This window comes from Setaria italica, chromosome II (genome assembly GCF_000263155.2).
Source record: "Setaria italica strain Yugu1 chromosome II, Setaria_italica_v2.0, whole genome shotgun sequence".
NCBI lineage: Eukaryota > Viridiplantae > Streptophyta > Magnoliopsida > Poales > Poaceae > Setaria > Setaria italica.
Genome location: NC_028451.1, coordinates 47,073,337 through 47,094,401, shown reverse-complemented (window position 1 = coordinate 47,094,401; position 21,065 = coordinate 47,073,337). Strand labels below are relative to the sequence as shown.

Here is a 21,065-nt window from a genome sequence, read left to right as displayed (position 1 = left end):
TGCTGAGAACTTCAGATAGCAGTCTATTGCGAGGAGCAGACATACTGGAGCTCTCAAGGCAATGTTTGTTATTTTCGCTACACAAAATGATACTAGACAATCCTTCAGAATCATATGCAATTTCTCCACAGCTTTGTAAATAATCAGTACGAAGATGTCAACATTTGTTGTTTTCACCACTCACCGAAGAAAAGGCAGTCATTATTTATGTACAGTATCTGCAGCTACTGTATAAAGCTTTACAACTTACCCATGGATCAACACAAGGGAGAGGTCGTCTTCAATATATATGCTATCACATAACTAATACTAACTACCAGGTACCAGTGAATATAAACGATGAACATAACTGGTAGTCTTTCTGAAAGAAATTGTCCAAAGCCTGCTCGAAATTCTGGCACGGACAATGTACCCACAGTATAACACACAAGTCAAATAAATACAACATATTTACAACACCCCAAAGACAACAGAGTAGATTGACGCTTAACCAATTGCCACTTGATATCATCAAACTTGAGAGTTTACAGTTTACACGTGTATTCATTGCATAAGCAGCATAATTAACCAATATTTATTGGCTGAATAACTGTATCCTCGTGAGTAATGAAAGGTAAATGTTGAAATGCAATTGGCACCTCCATACCAGCATGCATGGGTATTCAAGACTTATCATCGTCATCCTCGATATCCCAGCTCAAATCTTCGTCATCTTCAGCCACACTCAGCCTCTTTCGCAGCTCCTCCTTCAGAGCAGGGCTTGAGTCATGGGTGCTGCCCTTCTTTTCTTCATGCTCTCCAAGATCTTCGATCTCATCCCATTCAAGATCCTCTTCCTCCATTGTTCGCTGTCTAGACACTATGGAGTAATCACTATCCTTGCTTGAATCACTGGTCTCATGCTTCACCGCTTCTTTCTTGTCACCTGATTCTTCAACACTCGACTTGGAGTGCCCTTCCTTCTCTTCCTCATCCACTACAACCAAAGAGCTACCAAAAACCACTGGTTGTGGCTCATCAGCATTCTTCTGCTCCTCCTCATCCACTACTACCAAAGAGCTACCTAAAACCACTGGTTGGGGCTCATCAGCATTCTTCTGTTCCTCCAAAGCAGCCGGTTCTTCCACTGCCTCAACCTTCCGTTCTTCCACCACTCTCTCGTTTTCCTTCACTTCCACTTCATGCTTGACTTCTTCTTTGATTGGCTCTTGCCTTGCTGCTAGCTCTTTTGCATCCTCTTTCTGCTGCTCTTCCTCCTCATCCTCATCATCCACTTCCCAGCTCAAATCCTCATCTTCCTCCTGAGCGATCACACGCTGCACAAGCTTCGCCCTCGCGTCCTCCTGCTGCTTCAGCTTATGGACACGGTAGAAGTACCTCGACCAGAACACCTCGCTCTCCACGGTGCCCGGCACTAGCCTGTCCACCATGGCTTCCAGCGCGTCACTATCGTAGCACAGGGCCTCGATCTCGTCCTTCCTCTCATCCAAATTAAACCCCTTACTCCAAGCCGCGAAGTCCTCAGCATCCTCGGGATCGGCGGTGAAGGTGGTCGGATCCGCCTGGAGCGCCCGCAGCTGCGCCTCGAAGCGGCTGTACCGGACGTGGGCCCCGGAGGCGGAGCTTTGCTCCCACTCACCGCCGTCGGAGTGCGCGGAGACCGGAGCGGCCGCAGCGGCGGCGACCTGTGAGAGCGCGTCCTTGCCCTGCGCGACGATGTCCGCGAGCCCGTCGAGCGCGTGCGCGGAGGACGGCAGGTCCCGCGCGGCGCGGGCGGCGGCGTCGCGGAGCACCTCGGTCTCGCGGCGCAGGCCGGTGCTGAACTCGGCGAGGTCGCGGCGGTAGGCCTCGAGCACGGTCTCGGACTGCGAGGTGAGCGTCTTGAGGAGCCCGCCGAAGCCCCACCCGCCGCCGCCGCCAGCGGGAGCGGTGGGCGCGGGCTCGGGCTCCTGCTCCGGCGGCGGGGAGGCCGGGTCCGGATCGGGCTCGGCGAGGATGGACTTGAAGAAATCCATGGGGGTTTGGATCGGATCGGATCGGATCGGAGAGACAACGGGGAGGGAGGTCGTGGTGGGTTTGGCCGCGGAGAGCAGTCTCTCGGGAAAGGAAGGCAAGTCGCTTAGATTTCGTTCGTGGTGGAGGGCTTTGCTTCGCTTTCGCTTGCTGTGCACGGGTTGGATGATTGCCGGAGTCCGAAAACCTGGAACGGACGCATTCCTGCCGTGTGCCGTTCAGCTGAGCGGCTCGTGCAGACTGCAGAGCCTCCTGTTCTTCTTTCTTACGAATTTCTTTTTATTCACGCAAATTTCAAACTTCAAAGTTGTCACTAAGTATCTTCATCAATTTTATTGTATTTGCACGAATTAGATAAATCATTTTAAGTGACACCGCACATTAAGTATTTTTAGTTCTATGAGGTATTTATATCGATAAAATATGTTGTTTCATCAAAACATCCATGGCACATCCATGCTTTTTTTCTGGCCTTTTAACCTTTTCAACCAAGAATTGGTGAGAAAGATGTATAGGAGAGTAAAAGGACATGATGTTGCTAACAGACTAAAGAGAAAATAAAATTATCCGAGCTAACCAAATTCCATCAAATTCTCCTTTTAGGCAAGATTAACAGAACATTTTTTTCGTATTATATTATTGTAAAATACAAAAAATGAGTTGTTTCAATATTATTGTCAAGGTAGAATAGCAAATCTTACAGTTTGAAAAAAAATTCGCAAATCTTAAAAATATATGCTTATATGTAAATTGCAAATAAAATTATAATTATATGAATTTGCAAAGATGAATGAAGGGTCTAGACTCCAGTTATGTTAAAGTTTCATCTCACGTCGAGACCATCACAAACAAGTGGTTTTGGTCTGTTCATTTCCTCCCCCCTCCCCTAAAACCCTCCCCGTCGAGCCCCTGGCTCCGAGCTCCGTCGCCGCCGCCGAGAGGACGCCTCACCGATGGCTTTGTCTCGCTTCGGGCAGTCTCTTGCCCGCCGCCTCCACCGCCCTCTCTACCTCCCGCCGCCGCCGCTGCCGCCGCCCACGTAACCCATCTCTTCCTTATCGACTCGTTCTAGATCTCGATTGGTTTCTGCCACGCGGGTGCGATGATTCTTACACCCACCCATTTCCATTTCTGTTTCAGAGATTTTCATGCCGCCGTTGCCCGATCCTTCGCTCCGACCCACACAGCCGCATGCTTAAGAGGTGATCGGGTGATGGCTTGCTTCATTCCTTGTCCATTCCTGTTTCAGTCTTGCATGGACTTCATTTCAATCAGTCTGTCTGATGGATGATTTGGTAATTAGGTTTTGCAAGCTTGACATACAATGCCAGCAGCGTGATTGGCCACACGCTGGGGGGGCCATCGCCAGTCCACATTGTGAAGGTCTGAGTTATTGAGTGTTCTGCATTTAGGATTTTTTAGTAATTCTTACTCAATTTTGGTTACAAGTTTGTGTTTCTGCAGGTTCTGGATCTTGTTGTCCATATGGATCATACTAGACCGATGTCCACAGTAGCGGCGTCAAAGGTGCCTCTTGGTGCCAGGAAGGTGTGAGGACATTCTGATTTACTTCTGTTGTTTTCTCCACTTGGAAGAATACCATGTTAAGTGTAGTTATGTTTATTTCATCTGTGCAGGTTGGTATGAAGGTCGTCATGATGAGTCCTGGTTTTGTATATGAGCCGTACAGCCCACGGGAACGCATTCCCTTCTGGAAAAGGTTTTTTTTTTCAGTATACATTTTGACCATGTGTAATTCTCTTTAAAGAAATCAGTATATGGCACTCAAAACTCAATGCATATTCCTACTCATCTGGTTGTGTGAGAAACAACTGCTAGTGCTTGGTACATAGCTACCATTAAGCTAGTAATAGTTCACCCTGCCTGGAAAATTTGGAACTATGTTTGACAGTTTCTGCTAGTGAACAGGGGTCTTGGAACAACATTTGATTTGCTATATGCATGGGGCATGTAATGTATTGCAAATTAATGATTTTTTGGACATTAAAATGAGCTTCAAAGTTCGATCTGCAAGTTGTATTGCAATATATTTCAGAATCTATTAAAATCATAATATTTCTGCTTGGGACTAGAAAGTTTTGTGATTGTTTTGTATTAGAATTGCAGTATGATGACGTAAATATTTACTATTACAATATGTCAATCTTACAAATATAAGCTCTCCATTTCGTATGTTTGATTAAGCATTTATAAATCTGTCATCGGTTAAAATAACATAGTTTGACTCCAAGAATTGTAGGATACAGCTTATTTTTGACTGGAGGGAACATAAAAAGTAACATTTTTGACTAAACAGACTCAGGCACCTGCATTGAGCAGGGACATTCTAGACACTTCCTTTTGATGCTTTCAAATGTTCAAATTAATACGAGGGATAATAAAAAAGTATGACTAGCATTATTTTTCTGGCTATTCCTGCATTCAATACTCAATATCACTGCCTTAGTTCTGAAAAGTACAAACCTTTTGGTGTGATATGATCTTACAGCTGCAATTGTTTCTTGAAATAATTTCTGTTGTATGATAAAACAGAACTTTTTCATCATTTTAACTTTGATTTGTTCTGAATTAGATGGTTTACATTAAGTGGCTGGAGAAGGACAAAGGAGGATATCATTTTGGAGGTACTGACTCTTCTTTAGAAAATCTGCTGCTGCAAAAGCTCTTTTCCTCATTAGCTACTTTTATTCTTTCTGGTGATTAGCTTTGAATTCAATTTTTTCTTTCATCTTTGTTCAACCATTTAGTTCAGGAGTTTTAAATCCAAACACTTCATTTTCTCATCCTTGGTAGGACATTGCTCCTGTGTGCCACTGATGAAATCAACCTAGTATATACTGTGAATAATATTGCATGGTTATTCAACAGGTATAACAATGTTCCTTTACATGACATAAAAAGCCATAATATATTATCAGAAATCTATAGCTGTTTGGATGTACTGTTTTAGACTCTTAAAACTCTGGGTTATTTTGACCCGTGAAATTTGTTTACTACAGTGGTTTATGCTGCATATGACAAAGTGATGCGATTGAATTCCCTACTTTTGATCCAATTCTATCATCAATCAACTTTTCGTGATTTAGTTTTCATGTATGTAGATGTGAGGATGTCAGATATTTTATTTGATTAGTGTTTAGCTATTCTTCTTTATGCTATTTTCTTTCACCAAGTATGTGCTTAGTAGTTGGGTACCTTGACAGATGAAGAATGCATATGCCGTTTCAAGGTTGAGGAAGAAAACTGGGTATACCAAAAAGCAATTTTATGATCAAGCATTAAACATATACAAGGAGGTATATCTTATTTATCAGTTGGAAACAGCTCATATACTTTAAGCAGTTAGACTACATTGGTATGAGTTTCAGATTTCCTCTCATGTATGTTGATCTGATTCTAGGTTTTTGCAGTGTTTAAATCTGTAGAATAAGAAATAAGCCATAACTTGTGCAGGCAAGTATAGTTTCATGAATAAGTCAAGATCAATGTAACTAGATAGGTTTATTAGCTATTTAGCAAATCAACTGTCCAAATTATTGATTTAAATGCTTTATGGTTATGACTTTTTATTCGCTAGTTATAATGAAGTTATGACTTTTTATTCGCTAGTTATAATGAAGTTATGACTTTTTATTCGCTAGTTATAATGAAGTGATTGCTGGATGTCTCCTACTCTCCTCTTTTACTAAACATGTGCCGTTTTAGCCTTTTCATTTTGCTGTTAGATTGTGTCATTTTTACCGTTGCAATTTATACAGTCCCCCTGGCACCCTCCCTCAATAACTGAAATATGTATTCTAAGATATATTAGTAGCTCTTTAGCATGGAAAGTACGGAATATGATCATCAAGCAAACTATCATCACATCATTGCCATATCCCTCGTGCTCGTGCAAGAACCCAGCATAATATCTACCAAAAGCATAGTTCAATTGCACATTATAAATTATTCCATGTGGAATGCTCTGTTGACATTGTTGAATCTACTTGATTCAGGTTAACACTCTGATGGCGCATGGAGACACATCAGCGCTCCGGAAAATTCTGACAGAGAGGATGCATTCTGTAAGTTTTCAACATTTCATCAATGATCAATCCATGCTAGATAATGTACAAGGATTTTTTATTTATTGTTTCCGCTCTTTTTCTTTTCGGCTGAAGACTATAAAAAATGAACTAAAGAGAAGGCAATCCAAGTGGAATTCTGTATACTGGGAACTGGTAGAGCCTGCTGTGAGCATCAGAACTTTGAGGGCTCGCATGGTAAGCTACTTCTGTTTATATCTGTAGGATCCATAGAAAAAGCACCATATCGTGGTATGTACATCTGTATAAGATCTCAGTGTACATGCTAAATTTTTTTAACTCTAATAGTTTCTGTCTGGTAATTTTGCATTTGTTGTACTATGTTTTCCTGGTTGGACCATGCGGTTGAAGTTTCGTTTGCCTCGCAGATTGGCCTCGATAAGAAGGACCTTGATAAAGCTTTTATACAACTTACGCTTGAGTTTGTCACTAAACAGGTTTCATTCTCTCAAGACTTTTAAGTCCTTGTGTGTAAAATGCAGTTCATATACATACTGTTTGTCTGTGTTTGAACCAAGTTTGACGCTGAACATGATTCACTGATTTCTTTCTGTCTTTATCTGTATCCATCCTTTTCGAAGTTCGTAGTATAAACTTTTATTTTCACCAATGCCCTGTACTTTTAAGTCATGTCCTTATCTTTAAAATGGGCATATCTCCATAGAACAAGCATGAGAGCTGTGTAGCTTTATTTTTCCCTGTGCAATCCATTACTGTTTGATGTTGAGCTTTTTTGTTCTTGACTTTAAGATCTACTTTGAACACCTCATAGTCATTGGTACCAAATATGTTGCTTTCATGTTGCAGTTGTATGCAGTATTCAATTGTTTGCCAGTGTTAGCACATAGCTGTATGTGTCTACCTGACTCTGCAGTTTAGATTGGTCTAAGTGCCTGCAGTACCTTTTCTTTTTCGAAGCCAATTCTGACCTTCATTCTTTATGTGTGTATTGTTAAAGTAAGGCGTCCAAGTTCACATCCCTATAATAACTAATAAGCATCAAAATTATAATCTCTAGAACTTCTACATTGAGAACACAATGGCAAGAGTGAGTTTGTTTTCTTAGATACCCCCCTCTGTTTGCTATCAGAGCCAGTGGATATCTCAATTATTAAACTGTGGTAATCTGTTGATGCACATCTTTTGACCAATCTTCGTTATTTTTTCTGTAGAAATTTGAAGCCTACAATTCAAAGGGTGAGGTTGTGTCTGGAGACAAGTCAAAGGAGGTAAATTATATATGCCAGAACATTTGAAACAGTAGTCTCAAACAAGGCAGAATGAGATTAGCTGGTCTATAAACTAATCCTCAAATTGCTTACAAGTCAGTTCCCTGTTTAGGTTTTTCTCAGAATGTCTTTCTCGCTGATCTACATTGTTTTACTGGTGGATACACGTCATATATGCTAGCATTACATTAATGTCAACTTGTCAAGCAACACTTGGTCAAGTGTTGAACGTATTTGCTGTTATGCTGGTTCTATGTCCCTATGTCAGTTGTGATGGATATGACTAGAACCTAACTTTTTTCCACCTGCTGGTCTGTCATCCTCAGCTGGCAGTTGCCTTCCCAGCAGTAAGACATAGTTAGTTGCAGGAAGCCATAGCTTAGAAAGGAGCTGAACAAAAATTATCATTTTAGCCAAATACCGGCTAAGAATTGGTTGATACTTTTTTAGGTGAATTTCTTGTATGTAACTGTTCAGATATAACTATTCAATACCAGATTGGCCTGCCATCAGAATGATTGTCTGCGCAATTATGATTCAACAGTATGGTGGACAATCAGTTTTATTTTTTTAGATAGCTGGTTACCATGATCAGTTCTATCCAACTGGTTACCATCGCTTATCAGGAAGTCAAATTTCGAGGGGCTTTAGTTGAACCCTCTACAATACAGAGAAGAAAAGGAATGCCAACCACTACCCATTGAGAACTGCTCCCATATAGAGATTACTCGTAACTGTGCACATACAATTCATGGTTTAACTAAGTGATGTTACAGTGATTAGGGGCCATAATAGATGTAATACGGCTATTGACTGTAGAATGTAAGCCAGGACACGATCAATCTGAGCCATTAGATGAAGTTAATAGAATGGATAGGATAGTCAGGTTGGTTGATGTAGGTGAAGCATGGTTGTTTTCTATATTAGTCTGGATAAATTTTCTATACAATTCAAAGTTATTTTAGGCTTTTGTTTTCCTGCCCGTTAATTAAATGCTACAAGCTTACAGGGTTAAACATTCTCATGGTGTATTCTGATATTTGCATCTATTCTATAGGTACTTGTGAAAGACATATGGGTGTTTGAGAGATCCCTTTTTCACCCTGGAGCATATTGGCGTGTATGCGGAAGGATTAATCTGTAATAATATCCGTTTGGCAAGCACATTTCGGTCCTGAATGAAGTTAGCGGAGCCTTCTGGTTGCACAAAGTGTTCTCAATAAATTTTTGCCCTGCCCTCCTGTTTTTCTCCAGTCTGACTGATGTCTAACAGGATCTTCAGACACACAGACAGAATGGTAGTCTTCATATTTTGTTCTCTTTCTTTGTGATTTTATTAGCAGAAAATACAGCAATTCACTTTTTTGTTAGAGAAATAGCTTTGGGGGGGGGGGGGGGGGGGGGGGGGCAGGGGGGGCGTACTGACCCCATTGGACGGCTTTGCATATCTTCACCAGAGATATCAGGGCTCTATCCAGTGTAGCAACAAAGTCATGCGCATATGAGGTGACGCTTGTCACAAGGGAACGCTTTTCTACCCCCTTGTTTTAGACGTTTGCCAATTGCAATGTACATTACAGTTTAGCAGATGGTGATGCTGCTGTCACTTTTTGTTCATATCGTTCATGGTACTTGGATTCATGATATTCATGTGGAGATGTGCTCATGCATGTTTGCTTCAATTTCTGGTCTACTTTTGGTTGCAGTAAAGATAGGGCAAGCCTACCCACTGCTGTGTAACTGTCATGTGATTTGGTTTCCCTATAATTTTTGCCGACCACTCCTCTTGATTTGTGGGCGGGCACCAACTTGTCACCATTCTTATTGTAAGGTTGTCATTTCGGCTGCTTTGTCTGCAGAGTGCTTTCCTTTCAGAATGTCACCTGTGGTGTCAGACAGTTCTTTGATCTCTTGAGCAAGTTCAGGCTGAACATTTCCACTTGCCCCCAGGGCTAACGGTTCCTTCTTCCTAGGTACGCAAATTGTTTGACGCATTATTGGTGTTTAGACTTGGTAACCTACCGAGTGGTGCTCGAAGTAGTGTTTTGGTTGGTGAGGCTCGTCGAGTTTAGGAATTTGAAGGTAAATGCAAACACACGATTTAGACAGGTTTGGACCGTTGAATAGCATAATACCTTACGTCCTGTACGTTGGTTAGATTGAATTACGATTTAGACAGGTTTGGACCGCTGAATAGCATAATACCTTACGTCTTGTACGTTGGTTAGATTAAATTGCATTGAAGGGGTTCCTATCTCACCTTATATAGGCAGGGGTAGGGTTAATGTCAGCTGATTTACAAGAATAATACTAGTCATATATGACTAGAGGAGTTCTACTCTTATTACAATGAGTACTTTCCTAATCTCGACCAGTTACTATCCTCATGTAGACTACGTCGCCCTGCGTCATGGTCTCCATGTCAGATGTGTCTTGATGTCCAACCTCATATTTATGATTGTTCAAATAGGTCCATAGATGTATGTACGACACGCATGAAATGAAGAATCGTAAAATTGAGCATGAAAGAATGGTAAAACTAGATAGCGACAATCTAATTTTCTGCTAGCCATCGTATCAGCGAAGTATTTTGGATGAGATTTGCAGACGTGTAGTATAATTCTCAGCAAGAATATCAATGAACTCCCGTGTTCCTCGAAGCAAGACCCGTCATGAACACTTGTCATGGCTGGGGCCTGGGGGCCAGTCCATTCTCCCCCAACTAAAAAGAAACCCAAGAACTCCAGGCAGCAGTTCCCGGCTGTCCGGTCAAGCCTCACCTGCACCCCATGGGCCCCTGTCCTGCCTGATGACGCAGTGCTGCAGGTGGCAGCACACGTTGACCTGGGCACCTGACAGCTCGGTTTACACGAGAACGAAGCCCCCGTCCCAATCAGCCCTGCAGTGTCAACGCCTTGCTAATCTAACGGCCGCGTTGGCGTATGCTGCCCGGCGCCCGCCGCCAGCTGGCGCCGGCCGGCCGGCGGCAACGGCAGCGCGGGGCCGGTGGCCGGGACAGCGCGTGGCGACGACGGCGCCGCGCCCCATTGGGTCGCCGGGGATTAATTACATAAGGCGATCGCTTGCTGGGGATCAACATAAGCGCGCGCCGACGACCCACCCCCTGCGGGTTTGTTAATTAACGACTCGAATGACAGCGGGGCGGCTGCGGCAGGAGGCGATGAGCACGCACGGTGGCGCGGGAGGGAGGGGACGACCTCCGCGCGGCGTAAATATTTCTTGCGTGCGGTTTGGGTGATCGTGATCCGTCGGTGACGCGGAGATAATATATATGTATATGTATAAGATCGTAAGCGATGTGTTCCTCAACGGCCGCGGGATGAAGGAAGCGAAGCGATGACTTTGAGGAAGCCGGAGGGCGACGGTTATGGCAATCATATGACAGTGGTGAAGAAGACGACTCAGAAAGATGCCAAATCGCCAGTAGTCTCGATGATGCAGCGACAGCGCTGTGACGAAAGCACATCGTAAACTAGTAGAACAGTGCAGGCAGCACGGATAGATGGAGCAATAGGAGTATGGTGTAGCGGCAGCGCATATAAAAGGGATCGGAGGCGGCGAGGGAGAAGCCGGGAGCTACCGACCGGTGCGTGGGCAGCCAGGCTGTGGCGAGCCAACTGTGCGGGGCTGGCGGCGACAGGGCCCCGACCACGGCAACCCCCGCGCCACGCTTTTCCCGGAGGGACAGCAACACAACAAGGAGCCGAGCAGGCGCAAATGCGCGGCACCACCCGCCCCCTCCGTCCGCATGCTGCCGCCGCTCTCCTGCCTGTTCCACTCCCCCCAGGGTGCCCGCCTGTGCCTCAAACATTTATATATACACATATATATAAATGGACAGCCAAAAGGGGTGGTGTTTTTTCAAAGGCATGCTAGACTACTACTAGTACTGGAACGCAATGCAACATGTCTCTGTTTTTTTAGAAGAAATAAACAAAAGAAAAAGGATGATCCCAACATGTCTTGCCGTCTTGGTCGATCGCGCTCTTCCTTTTCACAAGATTTTTAGGATCAATGCGGTTCGGTAAAGCAATGGCATGTATATTTGTTGTGCTCTACCTTTCCAGGGTGCCGCATTTCAAACGGGGCCTAAAGCGCGTCAACTCGATTTAGTTAGTATGAACGCCCTTTTCCCCGAGATTCAACCATGTTTGAATCTTAGGATGGTGTAAAGCGCATTGACCTGACCGATTTGTTCGGCTTTCGATTCAAACTTTGTGGCCATTGCCTCACCAACCCATGAACAATCTTCCCAATTCCTTCATCAAACCACATACTATATGTTCTCCAAAATGTAAAGAAGAAAATAAAAGGCAACACAAATGTTAATAGCAACCTGGAGGAGAAGGAGGACAGGATGGTATATTCAAATACGAAAAGCTCGCAGCCTTCCAAGAATTCCTCCTCTGTTGCCAAGCAGGCAGCTATATATATGTGAGCCTGGGGACGGCGGCGACATATGCCATCGCGGCCTCCTGCCACCACGAAAAGGCGGGGCCGGGGCAGGTGCCTTCATTCTCTTATACGTCGTCGTCGTCGTCGTCGCCGCCGGAGCGCCCCCCCACGCTGGCTGGGCCGTCATGTGGTGGCCGTGGTCGTGGCAAGGGACGGCGCTCGCCGCCGCCGCGTGGCTGTGCCTTCAGCTGGCGGTGGCGCGGCTCATGGAGGCGCTGTGGTGGCGGCCGCGGCGGCTGGAGCGCCACTTCGCGCGCCACGGCGTGCGCGGGCCGGGCTACCGCTTCTTCTTCGGCAGCTCCATCGAGCTCATCCGGCTCATGGTCGACGCGTCCTCCCGCCCCGCGCCGCCCGAGGCGCCTCACGACGTGCTCCCCAGGGTGCTCGCCTTCTATCACCATTGGAGGAAGCTCTACGGTAACTCACTGACCAGCAACGCCGAGATGCTTCGATTCCTTGCATTGCCATTCGCCCATTTCTATCTTCCATGCATCCAGCTCATCTCTTACAGGAACTTGACAAACCGATCATCAAGCAAACTCATAGCTTAATTGACACCTTTTTGTGCCATTACGCGGTTTCTTGGTGTATCCATACAAAATTACGTATTTTTCCCTCCTAATCTTGGAAATGGGGACAAATTCAAATAATTAATGGTGCCATCATCTTAAAAAATACTAGTGAATGGTGCAACTTTACAGTGTTTACTTGTTCCAACTGCGTGTGAAACCTAAAAAAGAAAAAAAAAGCGCATTTGCTGCGCGTATATATACATACAAAATTATATAGAGGCAATTAAAGAGTAGACGCTCACGCGTAAACCGCAGGAAAGGAGGGGACATGCTTCCATGCTTTTGCAAATAGAAACAAGAGCGCAAACTCTAAACTATGCTTGATTAGGTGAGCTCCATTTCATTTCCATTTCACTTTGGTACTATATCCTACCACCACTAGCTGCCTCCATCACTTTAGACGTGATGACAGCAAGCTAGCAGTACAAGCTCTTCAGGCTAACAAATTCATCTGCATCCTCCCAAGTCAAACCTTCTGGCGTTGCCTGCATGATCCATCGATCTCTCCACCAGGCTGTCAATGTAGGTCAATGATAATGCGAGTAGATTAACAACATGGTAGTAGCTTAAGATTACCTATGCATAGCTAGCTCACAGCCATGTAGATCCATCCATGCATCCATCCGGCAATTCAGAGCTAGAGCACATGCCTCTTCATGCTTGCTTTGTGCTTCAGTATCTCTGCATATTGGTCAGCATATGACAGTGCCAGAGCATTTCAGTTCAGGATCCACACACCAGTTGGTTACTCTCTGTTGAGATTAGTTTATGCTAACCTTTTGCGGCGATCGATGATAATTCAGCTGTTTTTCAACGGCTTGTGGAGTATAATATGTAGAGCACTAGCGACCTACAGGGCATCTGCGTTTGATCCAAGTGACGAATCTTGTTGTTGGTCAGTTAAGGAATTATGTGATTTGTCCACATGAAAACACTGAAGCTAAGTGCTGGCTTAGCTTAGCTTAGCTCTTTGGCAACCCGGTAGATCATGGCCTTGGTGTCACATGCACTAATGCATGCTTTGATTCGTTGTATAATTTCATATATGTCAACTTATTTATTTGATTATAAAATGTAATCAATGCCAGCTCGAAGTGTTTCTGATTTTGTCGAAATGACGGCACGCGCATTTATACACAGAAAACATGTGCTTCCCACTGGCGCCAATATCGACCGTTCAATTCTCCATTGGACGGTCAGATTAAAACAGCATGGAAAATGCATGGCAATGTCAATATATTCTATATCTTTCTGGAAATTAAAATTCCGTTGTCGTTGGATGATTTTTCCTTATTTTGTGCTAAAATTGTGGTGGGTTGCATATGCAGGTCCGATGCACCTGATTTGGTTCGGGACCACGCCGCGGCTGATCGTCAGCGAGCCGGAGCTGATCCGGGAGGTGCTGCTGTCGCGGGCGGAGCACTTCGATCGGTACGAGGCGAACCCGCTCATCCGCCAGTTCGAGGGCCTCGGCCTCAGCAACCTCCACGGCGACGAGTGGGCGCGCCGCCGCAAGATCCTCACGCCCGCCTTCCACGTCGAGAACCTCAAGCCGCTCGTGCCGTTCGTCACCGAGACAGTGCAGCGGATGCTGGAGGAGCGCGTGCTATCCCCGGCCGCCGCCGTCGGCGGCGGCGAGGTGGAGGTGGACGTGGCGGAGTGGTACCAGCGGCTGCCGCAGGATGTGATCACGCTCGCCACGTTCGGCCGGAACTACGAAGAGGGCAGCGTCGTGTTCCGGCTGCAGGGCGAGCACGCCAGCTACGCCACCGAGGCGCACAGCAAGGTCTTCATCCCCGGCTACAGGTTCCTCCCGACGAGGAAGAACCGGCGCGTGTGGCAGCTGGACAGGGAGATCAGGAGGCTCCTGGGCAAGTTCGTGACCGGCCTGCAGAGCGGCGGCGACCACCGCGGCGCCCGGGACCACGGGCGCGCCGGCGGCATGAAAGACTTCATGAGCTTCATGGCGCCGACCATGACGGCGGACGAGATCGTCGAGGAGTCCAAGAACTTCTTCTTCGCCGGCAAGGAGACGCTGACCAGCCTCCTCACCTGGGCAACCGTCGCGCTCGCCATGCACCCGGAATGGCAGGACCGCGCTCGCCGGGAGGTCGTCGCCGTCTGCGGCCGCCGCGGCGCGCCCACCAAGGACCACCTCCCCAGGCTCAAGGCCCTGGGGATGGTCGTGAACGAGACGCTGAGGCTGTACCCGCCGGCGGTGGCGATGATCCGGAAGGCGAAGCGGGACGTGGACCTCGGAGGGTGCGCGGTGCCGGCGGGCACGGAGATCATGATGCCGGTCATGGCCGTGCACCACGACGTCGGGGTGTGGGGCGCCGACGCAGCGGAGTTCAACCCGGCGCGCTTCGCCGACGGCGGCGACCGGCCGCGGCAGCAGATGGCGTTCATGCCGTTCGGCGGCGGCGGGCGGGTGTGCATCGGCCAGAACCTGGCGCTCATCGAGGCCAAGGTCGCGCTGGCGCTCGTGCTGCAGCGCTGCGAGTTCCGGCTGTCGCCGGCGTACGTGCACGCGCCCAGGGTGCTCATGATCCTCAACCCGCAGCACGGCGCGCCGGTCATCTTCCGGCCGTTGTGACCCGCCACGATCACGCGGCAGCTCAGAGATCCCAATAGGATTCAATTAATTCCTTCCTGTAAATTATCCCCACATTGCCAATTGCAAATATATAAAGTATATACCATACATGATAGGTATCAGATATAGAAAGAAGGATCAGTAGCCAAAAAAAATATTTTCTATGTACTCCCTCCGTTTCAAATTGTAGGTCGTTTTGATTTTTCTAATATGTCTAGATCCATAATTTGAAACGGCCTACAATTTGAAACGAAGGAAGTAGCTGTTAATGTTCACACTTGTGCATATGTCTCTTTGAGAATTTGAATCGATTAGTGCGCTTTCAGCAGCTCAATCTTCAGTAGGCGGCCAGAACTTCATGCAAACGTTGTGAAGAATTTGCAAACATGAAGCATCAAATATAACAAGCAAACTCCATTTCAAATCATCAAACGTCTGACATTCTCTCCTAATCCCCAATGGTAACACGTCATGATGCAAATTATTCCAGACATGGAATCTGTTGCGATTTCCATTTACCAATGTATCATGTCCACAAATTCAGATAGGAATGCCAAGTATTCTTGCGTAGAATGAAATTCGTGGCCAAATTTCTTCCCTATAAAAAACAACCTCTATACAGGGCAGCATATTACACGGGATGTCTTCAAAATATTAACGGGAGAAAGGGGTTGCCTTGTCCTGATCCCAAGGATATTCTTGAGGGTTTATACTGATAAGCGCACAAGCTTCTCGATTTGTTTAATAATTAAATCTCTCTCCTCATCAAGTTGTTCATCTTCGCCTGTCAAACAGAATGCATTATTAGTGTCCCAATTTGCATCTCTCAGCAATCTAACAAGGAAAATTCCATTAATATTGACATCCAGCTAAAATGCTCGGTTACTCTATTGCTGGCATCAATTGCTTTGTCAGAGAATAGAGCTAGGGTTAAGTAGGAAGTAGGCAATATATTAGTACCTTTGCTTGTGGGGAGATTGTGGAGTAGCTTCAACAATTCTCTGTGATTGTCAACCAAAACTCGAACAATCTCACGAGGCTTGTTTGGATTGGCAACAAATACCTGCTTCCATGCAGCAAAAATGTACATCGGAAAAATGGTAAAAGGCCTGATCGAGTGTGCAAAGCCACTGAAAGGTAAGCATATGAAACTTTGAAGCATGAAACTTGTTACCTTAAAAATGTGGAAGGCACAAATCCTGATATTTTTGCTTGAATCCTACAAAAAACATCAGTTATTAGAAGCATTTACAGAAGATGTGTTATGTGAAAAGGTGGCCTACTTAAGAAGAGAAAAGCGAACTATCTACAACTAATCTGTGTTGTTTTCATTACTCAGTTGTCTTAATGGTTAAAATTTGTAACACAGTTTTTCTGCAAGTGTCTACATTTGAACTACTTTTGTGTTCTTTGAACCCAACTCTCACATTCGGTCCCCGTATGAGAGATGGGAGTTGTATGGGGACTATTTTTTCTCTCTCTAATACAATGAAACGCAGCTCTCCTGCGTTTTCAAAAAGAAAAAAGAACTACTTTTGTGTTAGAAACTAAGATGACAGCTCAAATACTCACTTTTAGAGACAGTCCAAACTGACATCCAAACAGCACATAAATGGCTGGTTGAAAATAAAATGATAGCTACAGTGTCAGACATGAATAATGGTGCTATGCATTTTAGGCTTTTAGCTATAAACTGAAAGCCATTCGGATATGGATGGCTGGATCTCTGGTAGTCACCAAAAAACGATCGCAAGCGTATAGTTTTTTTATATAACAACCTTTCCTTGGCAAGATATTAGATATCCGAAAGCCAGTAAAAAAAGTAGGATTTCTCATGTATTGTACTGGTGCAACATCCACAATTGCTTTCACTTGATAATGGCACTAGTATGTCATAACTACTCGGATGAAAAATAGAGTGGCAACAATGTGTCCTAATATTAGAGATCTTTGGGAAAAGTAGTTAGTCTAGACAGACTGAAAGTAACACATGCAATATTCTATCCTTTTCCTTTTGGAAATACATGTATACAACAAAATTGCACAATCTTCTATACAGGAACTAAAATATAAAAAAGATCAAGTGGAGCAGAGTAAATGAGAAAGACGATCTATATCATTGCTGACTCCTTTGAATAGAAACAAGAAATTTATATATAACATTCTAATACCTTCAGCAGACCAATCATGATGTTTAAGTAATGAACATCCAAAATGTACCGCTTCATTATTTGAGCATTTGGGGCCTCCAACAGAAATTCCGAAAGAAACTGGCATTCAGCAAAGCACTTTTAAGCATTCTATTTTAGTACTCTACAAAAATTGCAATCTAAATAATCTAACCTTCACTGATTGTCTTCTTGTCACATAATTAGTTGAAGATAAAAGCCTTGTGTAGAGTCCAAAAAACTGCACATGTGCATAAAAAAAACAAAATTTCATTAAAAAATAATGAACATCTATAAAAGATGGCATGGAAGAAGATACAAGGAACAGGGTGGAGGAAAACCAATGATCCTCTTTTTTTGGCACAAAATTGTGGATTTTAATCATTTCATAGCAAGATATCGCTCAGCTGACCTGTTCATAATGGGAGCTCAGAAATTCAGAGACTGCATCTTCATGTTTGGTTAGCAAATCCTGTAAACATCTTGTCAACAACAAACATCAATCCTGAACAAGCAAACATAAAGCCAATTTTCTTTTTAAAAAAAATATATTGACAAGATTAAATTTACCTTGAATGTGTTCAGAGCATCAGAAGCAATATCAAAGTTTGGCAATTCAACGTACTGGAAAAACAACTCGAAGCTACTTGACTCCAGTATATATCTGAAAGAGCACTACAAAATCAAATGTATGAAAAATTAATCAATTGCAAAATTAGTTAAATCATCTATTTGCTTGTTTGCTTTCATTTATCGCAAAATCTAACAGATGCTGCGTACATTTGCATGTCTGCTTGTATAGGTGATGGTGTTACATACTTTATCTATTCATGCATATACAGAGGTTCTAAAAAAACAGGCATGTCAGACAAAGGCATATATGCTGGAAACTATATGCTATTGCAGATAGCAATTTCAAATAAACACTAAGTCCTAGTAGCCACAAGGAAAAACGAAATATAGTTGAATGAGGACTCCAAAGCCTTACTTTGCAAGTGTAGGATATTTTATGCATTCTCGTAACATGTTCCCACAGTTCAACGCAATTTCCAAGTTCTTGTAGCTGGTAGAACATAATTAAATCAATCAAGCACAAGAGTATTATAATGTCATATACTAAATAATGAAAGCATATGGTAAAAATACATAGCTACAGGAAGTAAACGGACATCTATATCTTTCTGCGATTGCATTGCAACCAAAGTTACGAATCAGTATGCTCATATTGGTTGTGTTCCAATTCATAACTTGACAAATACAAGCCTTACCAAACAACAAGGAAATCCAAAAGGTCAACATGATTTTCAATATACTGCACACAGCAATAGCTTTCATCAACCTTCTGTCTCAACAAAATACACCAGCAGTGGACAAGATCCTTTCTACCCTGCAATATAGGACCAATAAGGCTAATAAACTCAGTGAAAAAAGGTATCACATTGAATCATGAATATAGCATACCTCCCAACCCAAGGAAGGAAGATTCTGAACAAAGAGGGAAAGAACACCCTCCTTGCAGATCTCAAGGGCTATCTGCAAAACCTGCTCTTGATTTGGTTCTACTTCTCCATCACCAGAAAGCGCATGCCTCAACGTAAGTATGTTTTTCTCAGCATCCTCTAGAGCCTAATAAGGGCATATACAAATTCATAAGCAACATGCCTTCTATATCATGGTGTTTACTTTTCAGTGTGCACAATAGTTGTATATGGTGACAGCACATCAATCATACAACAACTAAAACTCTAATCAAAGAAGTAAACATGCACTCGCTTAAAGCTGGCTCAACATGCATCTCTGCTTGTATGTAAACACTGTTAAAAAGAACATGAACAGAAGTGCATGTTTACAAGTGATGTGGCCCTTGTAATTTTTTTATGTCAAAGTTCAATGCTAACATGCAAATAGATCCCGATTACTAAGTTACCCATTCAACGAACAAGACAAGTGTCCTCTCATTGTCATGCTTACTAATTTGATAACTATGTAACCTAAAATTAGTCAAATCCGCTCGATCAATCTAAGGTAGTACAGTTATAGGAGGAAATATTATTGTTTAACATCGGGAACCCATGACACAATGAGCTTTCCAATTAGGTATAGAACAACTTCAGGTCAACTAACGCTTTTAAATTCAATTCACCTCAACACAAATGCCTTCGCTGCCGTCAACACAGAGACCAATATGTGCAATTCAACAGTAACCGTAACAGCAAATCTCACCAAACCCCATTACAATACAAAATTCAGCAGTTTTCTGACGCTTTGAGCGACAAACTGAAGAGACAGACAAACTACTCTCACAAACACTTTCCCTACCACGTTTCCTGCTTTGCAGAAATCTGGCCAATTATCAGGCAATGCCCCAACTAATAGCAGCACAGCCTTTACTTCTAGTTGCCGAGCAGCAACATTCCTCAGCTACAGAGAACTGGAGCACTGTCAAGTGTGCCACCAAGATCCGGGAGTATATACAACGCTACAAACATCGCGACAGATCCAGGGAGCCCGTACAACTCTCGAAACAAAGCAAATCATTCTCATGAACAGCACCCAAGAACACCCGGCTGGAGATGCTAGCAGCGAGCACGCGCGCGCGGATCGGGCCGGGAGCGGATGGAAATGCGGAAGCGAGACGCCGAGGGCCGCATACCTTGGCGCCGGTCTTGGTGTCGAGGGCGACGAGGGAGTCCTTGATGGAGCGGACGATCTCCTGCGGCGTCGGGCGCTGCCGCGACCCGCCACGGAAGAAGAAGGACATCTCGCGGCTGGCCGGCGCAAACAAATGGATCGGGGAGCGCCTTCCCTTGCTCCTTCAGTCCTGTCGCGCTCGTCGTACGTTCCTGACGTGCCGATGAGTCGACGACTAAAAGGCGCATTCCCGTCTCTAGCAGGTGGTGGCGTAAAGTTTCTGGTACGTGTTCCCTACACTGAAAGCCTAATCTACTACCTTATATTAAAGCTCCTGGCCTAGGCGGCCTCTCAGGCCCGATGTTACCGTTCACGGAGCTGACATGTGAACCCTCCCAATTCCTGGCTTTAAAAAAAGAGGAGGAAGAGCTATGAAAAGACTCAAGACTTCCCCGTACGACTTCCTCGTATGATAAGGGGCGGATCTAGGACCCGAGCTGAGGGGCTGCAGCCAGGTCCAGCTCATGTCCTCCCTTGTATGTGTATGTGGTATTCGATAATCAGATCAAACGATATGACCTCAGCTCAAGAGAGAGAGAAAAGCGCCAGAGACTAACGTTAGCTCGTGCTCTAACATCAAGTTGTTCAGCAATTCGTTGGCTTCACTGCCCTGTTCGATCATTCGAGTGTACAGACTCATGTTTAGCTCGGGTCATACATTATTTCTGAATCCGTCCCTCATAATCATATACATACACTATAATTTTCTTTTCATTTCATTGTTTGAGAGGAATTCTTTTTTCTTTTTGTTTAGGTGGTGGGAAGAATTCTAGGCCCAGGACTACCTTGAATTTTAGCCCAGAAGTTCTTTAGTAGTTCGCTTAGGTAGCCCAGAACGAAAGAATTGGCCCAACCGATTCGACGGAGGCACCACAGACTCAGCGTGGCGGGAAACCTATCCATCTTCCGGAAGATGGGAAGGCCTTTGATCTTCCGATGTTGGAGATTTGTGCGGCCACTCTTGGCCGCATGATCTCCATATTCGTCACGCGCCTCGCCTTCTTCTTCGTGGGCCGCCACCTCGCTCGTGACGCGCCGCCACTAGGTAGAAGCTTGCCGGAGGGATGGGAGGTGGGGGGGGGGGGCGAGGCCGCCAAGTCCCCCCCCGCCGTGGGTGGTGGTCCAAGTCGGCGGTCCTTAAGGTTAGGATTAAAGTTTAGGATCCGGGTTTCGGGGGTTCTAATGGGCGCCGGGCTTAGAGGAGGAGGGAGGTC

At 44.8% G+C, this 21,065-nt stretch overlaps 4 protein-coding genes across 4 annotated transcripts; 2 read left to right on the top strand and 2 right to left on the bottom strand.

The window, feature by feature from the left end:
* Nucleotides 1–340: 340 nt before the first annotated feature.
* On the bottom strand, nucleotides 341–2,174 carry LOC101783444 (BSD domain-containing protein 1). Its single transcript, XM_004958468.4, has one exon. It carries the CDS (start codon nucleotides 2,013–2,015, stop codon nucleotides 663–665), a length of 1,353 nt encoding a protein of 450 aa, XP_004958525.1. The 5' UTR covers nucleotides 2,016–2,174; the 3' UTR covers nucleotides 341–662.
* Nucleotides 2,175–2,857: 683 nt separating this feature from the next.
* On the top strand, nucleotides 2,858–9,030 carry LOC101783047 (39S ribosomal protein L45, mitochondrial). The gene is made up of 12 exons (XM_004958467.2): nucleotides 2,858–3,052; nucleotides 3,154–3,215; nucleotides 3,317–3,396; nucleotides 3,478–3,561; nucleotides 3,651–3,733; nucleotides 4,607–4,658; nucleotides 5,238–5,330; nucleotides 6,030–6,098; nucleotides 6,195–6,296; nucleotides 6,488–6,556; nucleotides 7,292–7,348; nucleotides 8,406–9,030. The coding sequence occupies exons 1-12, from the start codon at nucleotides 2,967–2,969 to the stop codon at nucleotides 8,490–8,492; spliced, it is 924 nt and encodes a 307-aa protein (XP_004958524.1). The 5' UTR covers nucleotides 2,858–2,966; the 3' UTR covers nucleotides 8,493–9,030.
* A 2,919-nt stretch (nucleotides 9,031–11,949) lies between these two features.
* On the top strand, nucleotides 11,950–15,147 carry LOC101762660 (cytochrome P450 734A5). The gene is made up of 2 exons (XM_004959802.1): nucleotides 11,950–12,241; nucleotides 13,725–15,147. Exons 1-2 carry the CDS (start codon nucleotides 11,950–11,952, stop codon nucleotides 14,990–14,992), a joined length of 1,560 nt encoding a protein of 519 aa, XP_004959859.1. The 3' UTR covers nucleotides 14,993–15,147.
* A 244-nt stretch (nucleotides 15,148–15,391) lies between these two features.
* LOC101782634 (calcium-binding protein 39) lies at nucleotides 15,392–20,005 on the bottom strand. Its single transcript, XM_004958466.4, has 11 exons — nucleotides 19,814–20,005; nucleotides 18,622–18,786; nucleotides 18,429–18,547; nucleotides 18,149–18,223; nucleotides 17,731–17,824; nucleotides 17,573–17,632; nucleotides 17,336–17,401; nucleotides 17,164–17,262; nucleotides 16,167–16,211; nucleotides 15,953–16,055; nucleotides 15,392–15,776 (listed from the first exon to the last, which is right to left on the bottom strand). The coding sequence occupies exons 1-11, from the start codon at nucleotides 19,919–19,921 to the stop codon at nucleotides 15,700–15,702; spliced, it is 1,011 nt and encodes a 336-aa protein (XP_004958523.1). The 5' UTR covers nucleotides 19,922–20,005; the 3' UTR covers nucleotides 15,392–15,699.
* Nucleotides 20,006–21,065: the final 1,060 nt, after the last annotated feature.

Bases quoted from the DNA above. Each gene is read 5' to 3' on its own strand.
- LOC101782634 (XM_004958466.4), bottom strand. From the start codon at position 19,921: ATGTCCTTCTTCTTCCGTGGCGGGTCGCGGCAGCGCCCGACGCCGCAG. The intron at 17,633-17,730 runs GTAAATTTAATC...AGATGTTTACAG, and splicing joins ATGCTCTGAACACATTCAAG to GATTTGCTAACCAAACATGA. The intron at 15,777-15,952 runs GTACTAATATAT...TCTGTTTGACAG, and splicing joins CAATCTCCCCACAAGCAAAG to GCGAAGATGAACAACTTGAT.
- LOC101783444 (XM_004958468.4), bottom strand. From the start codon at position 2,015: ATGGATTTCTTCAAGTCCATCCTCGCCGAGCCCGATCCGGACCCGGCC.
- LOC101783047 (XM_004958467.2), top strand. From the start codon at position 2,967: ATGGCTTTGTCTCGCTTCGGGCAGTCTCTTGCCCGCCGCCTCCACCGC. The intron at 4,659-5,237 runs GTACTGACTCTT...GTACCTTGACAG, and splicing joins AGGAGGATATCATTTTGGAG to ATGAAGAATGCATATGCCGT. The intron at 7,349-8,405 runs GTAAATTATATA...TCTATTCTATAG, and splicing joins CTGGAGACAAGTCAAAGGAG to GTACTTGTGAAAGACATATG.
- LOC101762660 (XM_004959802.1), top strand. From the start codon at position 11,950: ATGTGGTGGCCGTGGTCGTGGCAAGGGACGGCGCTCGCCGCCGCCGCG. The intron at 12,242-13,724 runs GTAACTCACTGA...TTGCATATGCAG, and splicing joins CCATTGGAGGAAGCTCTACG to GTCCGATGCACCTGATTTGG.